This window comes from Grammomys surdaster, unplaced genomic scaffold, assembly GCF_004785775.1.
Source record: "Grammomys surdaster isolate TR1022 unplaced genomic scaffold, NIH_TR_1.0 126013, whole genome shotgun sequence".
In the NCBI taxonomy this organism is placed as follows: Eukaryota; Metazoa; Chordata; class Mammalia; order Rodentia; family Muridae; genus Grammomys; species Grammomys surdaster.
The window spans coordinates 1,671,430-1,683,873 of NW_021620828.1; the positions used below are offsets into that span (position 1 = coordinate 1,671,430).

A 12,444-nucleotide genomic window follows, 5' to 3' on the forward strand; every position below is an offset into this window, starting at 1 on the left:
CTCCTCTCCTCTCCTCTCCTCTCCTCTCCTCTCCTCTCCCTCTAGTCTCCCTTCATCCCTCCTTCTCTCTCCCTCCATTCCTTCCTTTCTCTCCCTCCTTTCCTTCCTTTGTTTCTTTTTTTCTGGTCCCAGTGTGATGCTACCTTCCTTAGCTTGACCTTATCTGATGTCCCATTCAACTTGCTTTATTCTTTCTGTCTTGCTTATCTGTACCTAGTATTGTTAATTACTTCCTGATATTTAATTCACTAATAGATAAGCACCATGAAAGGCAAGCCCTTGTCTAAAAGATCAACCTTCAGTCTCAGTATCTGGAAAGGAGATCCAGGCATGGGGATGCTTGCTAGGTCCATGTTGAAGAACTTTGTTGAATGAATCTCTATAAAGAAAACCTATGGGTTTGAAGACTTGATGAATTTGAATGTCAAAGAGGGAATGAGGGTACCCTCAAGAAGAAATAAGTAATCATGGCTCTGATTTTGGAAGCTAGGGGTATAGATCAGAAATGGCAAGATGCCTAGATAGGCCTGGTAACTGGAGGAGGCAGCCAGGGATGAGGAGCCAGTAAGGGACAAACAAAACAACAGCAGCAACAGCAACAACAACAATACACACACACACACACACACACACACGCCAAAATAAGAAGACCAAAACTCAACCAATTGCTTATCCCTATCTCCTGGGAAGCAGTGTGTGTGTGTGTGTGTCGGGGGTGGGGGTGGGGGGAGTCCTTGTGTGAACACCAAAGGACTGAAGGATGCCTTTGGGTCTAATGTACCGTCCTTCTGTCCTAACTGACCTCAGATCACCCAAGTCCCATTTGAGTCTGGCTTGAAGCCTTTGTTTAGGCCAAGTTTGGAGGAGGCTTCCAGATGGAAACAGCTTCTGGAAAGACTGCATATTTGTGGAATTTGGCATCAGATCTGCATCTATGGAGTTTATTCTTAAGGCTTGTTATGTTGATCTGCCTATGGCTGGATGGGTTCAATTCTCATCTGCCCATGAGCTCATTTTCTCAGCTTTTGAGGGAGTCTATAACTTCATCAGGTGGCTTGGGTGCAAACAGGGAGATCCCTGTGTGATCTGTCTCAGCTGAATAAAGGACGACTGGGTTCTGTGTACCAAAAGGCTGGACTTCTAAGTGGAAAAATGTGACTAGAATTGGGGTGAGGTGGGTCACAGCCACAACCATTGTGAATCTAGAGCTGGCTTGGAGTCATCCTGCTGCTCAGTGTGGGGGAGCCCAGGACTTTCCCTTAGTCCCTTTACAGGACACATGAGGAGAAAAGCTCCTGGGACTTGACGAGGGTTAGGATACACATTACGGCACTCAGCAGATGCTGCTGCAGCTTTTAATTCTGATCCTCCATTGGAGTAATGAAGGAGCAAAGCCAAGGGATGTCAGCGGCCATAGTGGGAAACTTCAGCCCTCATTGCCCAAAGCATTCCACCAGAATCCTAATCGTTGCTGTCAGGGCTGTTCTGTGGGAAATGCTCAAGAATATCGAGAAGTATCTTTACCAGAGCTCTTTCTAGAACTTTCAGTGTGCTGATGGAGAGTCTCAGAAGGATGATTTCTTGGAAGACATTATTCTGGAACTCTTGGAGTGCACCTTGGGAAACACTGTGTTGGAGAGTGGGAAGTGAGCCTCAGACAGAGTTAGAGACTTCCGTGTGCTCTGCATGGTACCAGTCACAGTGAGAAACAAAAGAATATAAGAAAGACAGCCAGTCCTTCAGAAGAGAACATGATGCTTGTGTGGGTCTAGCCAGAGGGAGAGGGCAAAATGTATGACATAAGCTATACAATTGTAGGAATTTGGAGAAGAACTTGGCTAGACTCATCGCAGTAGTTAAAGGACTTCTGGAAGGGATGAGTCTACTGTGCCTTTGTAGACTGTGTGATGGGGAAGGCCCTGAAAAATCACTTAAATAGCATTGCCCACCGTGAAGCAACACTCCTTAATCACTTGAGCAGTTTCTCCAATGCCACAGTTTGTTAGGAAACTGGAGGCTAGCAAGGTATCTAGCAAGTTGGCCTCTAGTGTCTTTGACATATGGGTGGTAACAAAGAAGTGTGTGTCATCCAAACAGCACGATGCTCTGCTCCTGAATGTGTATTTAGGAAACATCAGAAAGTGGACAAGATCACAAAATCCTCATGCCTTCGGAATTCATCTTGGAGCTAGCCATTATGGGAGGGCCTAGCAGAGAGGCCTGCCGCCCACTAAGTCTCCTTTGGAGTAAGCTGTGTCCGAAGCGTTTTGATTTGATAATGTGCCTCTTGATTCCCTGGGAGCTCTTTCCTGTGCCTGGTGATTGATACTGCAGGCTGGACTGGGAGAAGAGCTTAGTGATATCTCTTGAGTATTTGCATGCTGCTGTGTTCACCAATGAATTCCTCATCTATGTTGCCACAGACAGGTCCAGACAATGTATTTTAAGATAACCCCCCACCCCCATGGCCATCTTGACTTTGATGTTCCTGGCTATCATTTTAGCCTGCAGAATCATGGCACAGAGAAGTACTGTTGCTTTGTCAAACTCCCAGCTGTGGGGCACAACCTTTTTTGATCAGGGACTGGGTTCCTTGTAGGTGAACTTGAGGCATAAGGACAGGGTCCCTTGCCTTTGTTATACTGTTCTGCAAAACATGTAGCTTCTGGTTGTATCAGCTTTCTGGTTAACATCTTCTCTCTCCTTTTTCAACACCGGCGCCAATCCCAGGAACGTTCCCAGGTTTGGATCTCAGTGTGACAATAAGTGTCCCGTGTCTCATCTCTCCTTGCAACATGGTGTCCCTGGTATAGATTCCTTGTAATTGTCTCATGTGGCAATTCATGTCCGGTAGTGTCCATTCCTAAACCCAGTTCGATGTGTTTGTAGTGACCGGTTCTGATTCACGGGCCTAGGCCACCCTTCTTCCTGTTTACTAACTGTTTACTGACTCTCTGGTGTAGGAACATTCCCGGCCTGAGTATGAAACCAAGGTACGAGAGAAACTGTTAAAGGAGAGTGGCAAGACGACGGCGGTTCAGAAGCTGGAAGCGACTTCACCTGAGGAGGACGAGGTGAGAGGCGCTGCTCAGAGCCGTTTCTGCTCTTAGTGCCTGTTGTGCTATTTGGGAACCTTAGTGATGAAAAGAGTGACCTTGCACAGGATGGAATGAGTGCTTGCTATCTATAATCCTCCCGTAGACAGAGTCCCTGGGGAACAGGCTGTCATGGTAACCAGATCCACTGAGGTCCTTGTGGTACTGAGAGGACAAAATGGGAGCGCATGTCAGAAAAGAGAAAACCCATCTCGAGGCTGTCCTGTGGACAGCATTTCCTAAGTCCGCACTACACTACCCTACATCCTCCCTGGATCTTTGTTCCCCACCAGCCTAAGTGTGCTGTCTTTACATTTATTCTCATGAAAAGTCTACAGGGCTGGTAAATGATACGAAAAGGAGAGCTGATGAGTCTCACAGCCAATAAATGTGGCTATGCTGGGAGTTCTAACCTTTGCCTCAGCATTTAACCACCATGCCACACTGTTCCCTGAACGCACTGGGGAAATCAGAGGGTAAAGCCGAAAATGGTTCTTTAGGACCCACAGAAGCAAATGCATGCCTGCATTTGCTTGAGTTAGTTACGTGATGTTCGCACATTACATTCTTCTGGGTGGGCTACAGGAAGATTGCAATGCTAAGCATGTTCTCTTTCTAAACTTAAGGAAGTGCTGTGATTTGTAAATACACTTGGTGTATGAGTGTGTGTGTGTGTGTCCGGGGTGGGGGGAGTCCTCCTTGGCAGTACCTGTTTCTGAGTGCCACCCTGCTTTTAAATCAAGATCCTGTGTTTATATCGTTCCTAAATCTGATTTCTGGGGGGAAAAATCAACAAGAGTGAAAATCTGTTGTTTTTCAATGTGTCTTTTCTTCATTCTGGACATAAATTCAAATTTCATTATATTTTATAGTCTTTAAGTTGCAACCATTCATGTTAACATGCAAATTTATGCAAATACCAAAACAGAAGAATGTGGTGTTTTTGAGCCCAGAATACTAGCATTAAAAGAGAAAGAGAGAGAAAATAAGACTTAAATAGAAGGGGTAGGGGGTCTGTCGTTCCCTCTCCTTTATATTAAAAGAAAGCCCAACAACACCAATTATTTGGAGAAGAGTGAATTTGGTCTCAGAAGACAACTGTCGCTACCACCTTCATCACAAGGCATCTATTCCGTATTCTGTCAGCTTCCGAAACTCAGTGCACATTTCTTTCTCACCATAGAACAACATACAATAGATAATTTTATGGAAATCACATATAGCTTTTATTGAACCAATGGCTCCTTTAATTTTTAAAAACAATTTCTTATTATTTTAATTACAAATATGTGTGGATGTGTGTGTGCCTTCAGAGGCCAGGGATGTCTAATCCTCCGGGAGCTGGCATTATAGATGGTTGTGAATTGCCTGATGTGAGTGTTGGGAATCAAACTTGGTTCCTGTAGAAGAACAGGAAGTGCTCTTAACTGCGGAGCCATCTTTCCAGCCCTGACTCATTTAATTTTAATTCCATAGACGGGAATGCCAATAAGCTGGAATTGTGTACGGTGGGGCTGTGGTTCTAATATAAATATTGCTTGAATATATATGCATGATAGGTCAAATGACTTTCGGGAACTATGAATAATTAAGAAACATCTGAATGCATTATGAATGATGCATATGTTTACGTTGTAGCATTCAGCATTTCTTTTCACTACCCTGTTGAGAATGCAAAGTTCAAGGCGTCTAATGCCTTATGGGCAATGGGAGGAAATGAGTTTCCCAGTGCACAATGTGAGATACACATGGCCTGTGCTTGAGTGTCAGGCTCCTCCTCATGTTCTTTTAATTCTGGTAATATTGTAAATGCTTCTTCCTTTGCTATAAATCTAACCATTGATGGGTGTTAGTAATGGTGGACATGTTGCTACGTTGATATCAATGGAAAGGATGCTCTATTTTGTCTGGAGGAAAGAGTCGTTGTGGTCAGTCCTCACTGCAGAACATGCACTAGCGCATCTAGGAGTACGAGGTGCTATGACAGGCATCTGAGTAGCAGACTGGAGTTAAGAACCAAGGTCTAGCTGGGCTGGGATACCCTTCTCTTACCCCAGTGGTTCACCTGGATACCCACTTCACAGTTACCCTGAGACTCCATCTTTTGTCCATACCCACCTTCTTCTGGAATGCTAAAAACACTACTGTTTACTGAGGCTCAGATTGGCATGGGAAACTTTCCAAGATCACACAGCTATTTGTTGGGGAGCCATTGGTTCTGTCTAACTCAAAGGCCCACTGCTTTTTTTTCCTCTAATAATTTTGAACATATCATGTACATTTAAAGTTGAGATTTAACTCTCGTACTATAAAAAACTACCCTGGTTTGATCTTAGACCTACTGACACAGAGCATATGGGAGGTAGAGGCAGGAGGATTAGGAGTTGGAGGTCACCTTCCTCCAGTGTTTAGTGGGCTCCAGGTCAGCCTGAGCTGCAGGAGACCTAGCCTTTAAATACCAGAAAACAAATCATAGCCTAAAACTCACCCATACTGTTCAGTAGCTTTCAGTACCACCATAGATTTCTGCATCCGTTTCCCACAATATGTCTTCAAAGCAGTTTTATTGTTCCAACTAGAAATCCTGTACCCAGCTGGGGATTGAGCGCAGTGGAATGCTTGTCTAAAATGGACAAGTTCTAAGGTTCACTTTTCAGCACTGCAAAGCAAAGAAACACGAAACAAAACAAAACCTTGAATAAACTTAAAAAAAAAAATCCCTCTACCCAGTTGCCAAGCTGTGGAAAATAACTAACGTTTTTGTCAGCGTCTTGAGATTTGCTGTTCTGGAGTTTCCTGCAAATGGAATCACTTAACATGTGTTTAGCTTCTCACTTGGGAAAGTGACCCACATCATAGCTTATATCAGCATCTCATTTGCTTTTATTGCTAAATAGTGTCCTATGCTTGGCATTCGTCCAGTTTATTTCCATCCATTGGTTAATAGATGTTTGAGTGGTCTTCATTTTTCCAATTAATTATAAATAGTCATGCTCTGAACATTGGTGTCTGATTTTTATTTAGCTACACATTTATACTTTCATATGTGTGTGTATATATCTAAGACAGGATTACTGGGTAATGATGTTAAGTTTGTGTTTGATATTTTGAAGATGTTATTTCCCAAGGTGAATGCATTGTTTTATATATTCCAACCTGTGGTAAGTGGCTCTGACATTTCCACATCATACACTTACCATGTGTGCTTTAACTTTGTTCACCATACTGATAGGAAGTGGTACTTCACTTCTGTCTTAATTTGCATTTCCTTAATGAAGAATGATTCAGAATGTCTGCTTCTATGCGATTGGTCATTTCTGTGACTTCTTTAGAAAACCATCTGGTTAAATCCTCCCCCTATTTAATATTATGTTACTTGGGTTTTCTATAAAATTATGTGTTTTTTGCATATTCAGGATGGTAGTCCTATAACAGATAAGGTAGTTTATAAGTGTCTATGCTTTAGTTTATTAATTTTGCTATTGGAATCACAAGTTACCTATGTTGTCTTTTGTCAATTATACTTTTGTATCATTGTGTAAGAAATCATTGCCTAGTGCTCACTTCAGCAAGATACATTTTAAAATTGGAATGATATAGAGAAGATTAGCATGGCCTTTGTGCTAAGATGGTACACAGATTCATAAAATGTTCCAAATTTAAAAAAATATTGGCTAGTTCAATGTCATGAAGAATTTTAAACTTCTAACCTTTATACATGAACAGGTTTATGAACATTTGAGTTAATTTTTGCATGTGATATAGAGAATCCAAATGAATTTCTTGCACATGAATACTCTGTTGTCTATTAAAGGAATATTTTACTTATTTAGTTGTTTTGACATTCTCATAACAATTAACCTATTATAAAGGAAATGAATTTATATCTAGACAGTCAGATCTATTCCTCAGATCTATATGGTGTTGGATAAAAATAGGAAGAATGGAATTCTTTTTTCCTTGATCTTAGAAGAAATAAGTATCTTTCATCTATAAGTACATTGTTATCTATATATTCATTGATTAATAAAAACTATACATTTCACCAACAACAATGAACATCATATTATGACGGCTCTCATTTGAAATGACATGTCCATTTGTAATAAACTGTCCACTATATATATCCTTTTTGAGGAGGGCCAACATGGTGCGACCAAGAGGTTAGCACACTCCAAGTCAGAACCTGGACTGATGACCACACTGTCACCATGCGGTACAGCCCTTTAATTGGGTCTCCTTTGCCCCTTTTATCAAATTGGGCATTAGCGCCTCTGCCCTTCTGCGAGTTGGTGATTGTCTTTGCTCATGGTGCCATGATACAGTTTCTTATCAGCTCATCACCTTAAAAGTTAGATCACCCATTATGTAACTTTCATGGCATTAAAATTGGACGAGAGTTCATCCAAGGTCTTCTAATTCTAGCCTATACATCCTTTTCTTAAATATACTTTGTATTCTAATATCGTCTGAAACCAAAGCTCATTCTACATAAATCAGTAGAGAGGACCATAACACAAGGAACTAATTATAGAGGTGTTAGGAGAAGTGATGCTGAGGCAAATAGGGAACACTGAGGCAAGGAGAGATTAGCAAGAGTTGTAAGTGCCTACCACTTCCTGCTGGGAGGCCAAAAAGTGTGGTAGTAACCTCAGAACCTGGAGTCATGACCAACCAATGAGAACTAGAACCCTGCAGGGAGAGCAGCCCCTCTGAAGGCACAGTTTAAAGCAGATAGAGCATTGGGGAGAGATACCTCAAAACCCTCAAGGTTCTAGTTTCTGCTGAGACCTCCACTAGAACAATATAACCAAAAGTCAGTCAAGAGGTCATTCTGGGGCTTGTGGGTTTTAGAAAGCAATACCCTCCATCAGGGAACAGAGATGCATGCGGTGGGGTGAGGGAGCTGGGTATCACAGGAAGGGTGAATCTGAGAGCATATCTCAGAGTACTGATATGAAAGACCAGTCAGTATGTTGATCTGCCTGGGCGCCAAGGTAAAAGATTGCTAGAAACTAGAGAGTTAAATATTTGGTAAAAACACATGAATGCTCACCACTAACACTGTGAATGGATACATTAAAGAATCATTTATTCAGACCATTCCTACGCCATTGAACATTTAAGTATCTTGTGTAAGTGACACAGAGGGAGGAGAGAGTGAGTATGGGGAGGGGGGACTTTAAAGACAAAATCCTATTTGACTAGGTGCAGGAGTTACCTCCTAAAACTTGTCACCCAAATATTTACTCAGTGTGGATGCGAGACCCATCCCCCAGCCCTGTCTGGGACTACCTGTGTTGTCCTAGGCCATGAATATTTTATGAGGAACACTGAAACTAAGAGGACCTGGGCCAGGAGGAGGTACATGGATAGATGAGTGTTAATTTATTGTTCCATGTACCACCCTGGGGACAGTTATTTCTAAAGAAAGCTCATCAAAAGTTAAGGCATTGAAACATTTACGACATGTGCCTCTGGCAGCACCAACAAATAAACATGTGGAATAAATTATTCAAAAGTGTACAGCCTTCAACAAGGCTGGGACAACAGTACCCAGAAGCTGAATGACTGTTAGAGTGTGCAGTCAGAGGAGGCATGGGAAACAGGGTGGAGGGCCCTGTCTGACTCTCCTACTGTGGGCCAAGGTGGTATGCATCCAGATTTCCATGCAGGCTCTTGATTGTTGAATGTTCTACAGCTCAAAGTTCCCCTGAGCCCTGTTCTGAAAAGTTAATAACTATGTGAGGGTCAAAACAGAGTAAAACTTTGAGTTTCTTCTTGTGGATTAAGAAGGTTTCTCATTGGCCTCTGCACAATTGAACATTAGTGCTTAGAAGGAGACTCAGTTTGCCAAAGACTGTCAAAGAGAGAATGAAGCCTGTGGCTGGATCTGTCTGTGCGATCTTTTCCTTCCTGCCTGCACCTATTGTCTTTCCTCATCTTTCAGATCTGAGTAACTTGTGGACTTTCAGTATGGAGGGATTTCTGAACCGTAGCTCTCATCTTCCTGGCCTTACGCGCTGAAGGATGAGGGCCACTAGCCTGAAGGACATTTGACGTAGGATCAGTATCTATGTTTCTCAGACCTATCCCTCAGCTCAGGGGCTAAGCTCTCAAGTGTTATGACCCTAGGGCAATTATCCTTTTGAGATTCTTCATAGTTGGTTAGGAGAAGGCAACAGTGTTAATACCAGGCTGACATGGAGCTTACACAATAGAACTGTTACTAAAGGCTGCACCCTGGCGATTTTATATACCACTTACTGTTGTTTCTCATTTCTACTCATTTTTAAATGAATGATTTTGGCCCTGGCTCTTCTTTCTCACACTTTCTCATTCTGTGACTCTCCTCTGTCATCTCTCATGGAGTGCAGCTTCCACTTTGTACCTCTAGACCCATTCCCACGGAGAATTTCTAGCCAAAAGATATGGCTGCACAAAGACACAGAGTGATAGATGGAATAGAGGAACTGAATGAGGGTGGTCAGTCCTGTTTGATTATAAAATGTGTGTGTGTGCGTGTGCATACGTGCGTGCGTGCATGCGTGCATGTGTGTGTGTGTGTATGTATCTTTCCTGGATCTGAACTTAGAACGGAATTCTTCACCCCTTTTAGTCATTGGTGGGCTCCACATCAGGTAAGAAGAAGGCTGGGAGATGTAGTCTTTGGCAGGGAGTCTGCAAGCCACAGAGCCTAGCTATCAAAGAGTTATTCTCTTACTCAGTGTGAAATGGTAAGGGAAATAGAATGTGGGCCGGGTAGGTGATGAGATGGGTTTGGTTTTGAAAAGGGCAACACGTGATTCCGACTGACGGTCACCCCTTGAGATTTTCTGTGGTAGGAAATGAGAAAGAAAGGAATGATCTGGAAAAAGAACATGCTGGTATAAATCTGTGAGTGAGGAGAGGCATGCATCCATGGGGTCCCCACAGTTCCTGGCTGGCTCTTTCAGAAAGCACATCCCCTTCATGGAAGCTTGAGACTGATACTTTCTGAACAGAAAATTCAATTCCATTTTGATGTTGCTATAAGTAAAATATTATTTTTAGTAATAAATTTGTTCTTTGACATTTCATACGTGTTTATAATGCATTTCGGTTTACCTCCTCCCTTACCCCTGTCACCCCATCAGCCCCACTTCTTCCATACAAATCTCTTTCCTATATTTGTGTCTTTTGTTTTGTGTCCTACAGAGTTTAGTAGGGCCTTTGATGTGACCCTAGGTTTGAAACTACCTCTTAGAGCTTGGAGGAAACACCAGTGGTTACTTACATACATAGATACTGTGCCTCCCCATTTTCCAGAATCTGTAGTTGGCATAGTTCAGTAGTAAGTGGTAGTGCTCATGAGTGCCTTCCCATCCATAGTTGATTATTGGGTAGGTCCAGTTCATTCAGGCCCAGTGCCAGTGAACACCATTGTGTGTTTATGATTGCCATGGCAGTGCCATACTTGGAAGATGACATCTTACAATCCTCTCCCTGTCTTCTGGCTCTTACATTCTTTCTGCTCTGACCTATGCACTGGTGGTGAGGCTCGTAAGTTTAAGAATAGCCTTTCTTTGTGCATATACATACAGATATTTACAAGGCAATTTTTATTCTATGTCAGTTCATCCAAAGAGCCATAATTGATTCCCTCTCTGGTGGCTCAAACTTTGCAGTCAGGAGAATTTTATCAGGTTTATAGTAGTCAGCATGGGTTGCCTCTTGTAGAATGGTCCTTAGATAATTAGAGAGTCATTGGTTACCTCCACTATAGCCATGCCATTGATGCAGCAGTGGGCACATCTTGCCTGGAAAGTTGGTGTTTTCTTAGCTTTGGTTTTACTGCTGTGAACAGACGCCATGACCAATGCAACTCTTATAAGGACAACATTTAATTGGGGCTGGCTTGCAGGTTCTGAGGTTCAGTCCAGTATCATCAAGGCTGGAGCATGGCAGTATCTAGGCAGGCATGGTGCAGGAGGAGCTCAGAGTGCTACATCTTCATCTGAAGGCCACTAGGAGAAGATTGACACCCATGTGGTTAGGAGGAGGGTTTCATTGCCCACACCCACAGTGACACACTTTCTCTAACAAGGCTACACTCACTCCAACAAGGCCACACCTCCTAATAGTGCCACTGCCTGGGCCAAGCATATTCAAACCACCACAGTATTGTAGTTCTGAATGTTCACAGCTGGGTAAGCAATCTGGTCCCTTACTCTCCCAGCAGTCTGAATAGTGCAGGCACTCTACAGGCTAGGCAGCAGTGCACAGTTCTCAGCTTAGTTTCAGCTTGATTTCTCTGTATCTTGCATCCATGGTGTGTGGTGGTTTCAGTAATAAGGTCATATTGTAAGGACCCACGAAGAGGACCCCCAACTCAAGTCCCGATCAGTGTGCACCCAAGGAGACACGAGAGACTGACTTGATGCAAATGGCAAAAGGCAGTTTACTAACGAGGGCCCTCGGATTGAAACTCATCCCATGCAGGGGAGAGAATCGACCAAGATCCCAGAAAGTTTGGGGCTTTTGTAGGGAACAGTGTAAGGGGGGAAGGGGAAAGCGGGAAATTCTGGCGCGGTTGCATATAATTGGATATTTCAAACATCAGCACTTTGCGTAAGCAATCATTTTGACAGGTTGGATGGCCCACTATTTTTGACCATGAAACCTCAGACCTTCTAGGATAAACACCAGGTGGCCCATTACTCACTTGGGCATGTTTAGACTGGTCAAGATATGTCTTTGGTTTTTTTCTACATTTTTAGTCACCTTGTCCCTAGAGGGGCTTGATATTTTTATTATGGCTATTCTCAGCAAGCTCAGCAAGCCGTCCGGTGGTCTTTGTCAAGTTGTTTTTAATTTTTACTCTCACAATATCAACTAGTGGTGATGGTGGAATGACAAGAGCCTGTGTTGTTTTGTGGTATTCTGGGGCATTGCTGGCCAACAGTTATTATGGGGGTGTTTCTTATCGGTTGCTATGTTTTTGTTTAGGGAATCAGCATTATTATAGTCTTATGGGGTGTTTGCCTCCAAACTCTTTAAAACTTAGGTAACCAGATTGGTTTCCAAGTGCCTTTTTCATAGCTTATTTATTTAGATTGATTGTCTCCTGCCCTTGTCTTCATCTCCCCATACCCCGACTCCCTTCCTGTTTGAACTTTTCCACAACCAGAATCTCCCCAATCTACCCTAATTTTACCTATGTGACACCCAGTCCCTTAAAGAAAATCTCCCCAATGCCTTGTTCTAGTTTCTTGGCTTCCATAGATAATCTAAGTGAAACACACAAAGCTAAAGAGTTGCTGCTAGGATCTACATATTTGAGAGAGCATGCGGTGTTGGTCTTTAGGGG

General features: G+C 42.8%; 1 protein-coding gene and 1 non-coding gene across 5 annotated transcripts in view; both read left to right on the plus strand.

Annotated features, from left to right (window-relative positions):
* The window catches only part of Ano2 (anoctamin 2), a 341,107-nt gene that overhangs the window by 189,450 nt on the left and 139,213 nt on the right, over positions 1-12,444 (plus strand). For 2 of the 4 annotated variants that reach the window (XM_028754440.1, XM_028754442.1), the window contains 2 exons: positions 2,731-2,742; positions 2,964-3,074. In XM_028754440.1, the coding sequence (XP_028610273.1) occupies positions 2,731-2,742; positions 2,964-3,074 (123 nt within the window). The remainder of the gene's footprint in view (positions 1-2,730; positions 2,743-2,963; positions 3,075-12,444) is intronic. The other 2 variants (XM_028754441.1, XM_028754443.1) reach the window with 1 other exon arrangement.
* On the plus strand, positions 6,655-6,758 carry LOC114610073. The gene has a single exon (XR_003709634.1). It is a non-coding gene; the product is annotated as a U6 spliceosomal RNA (small nuclear RNA).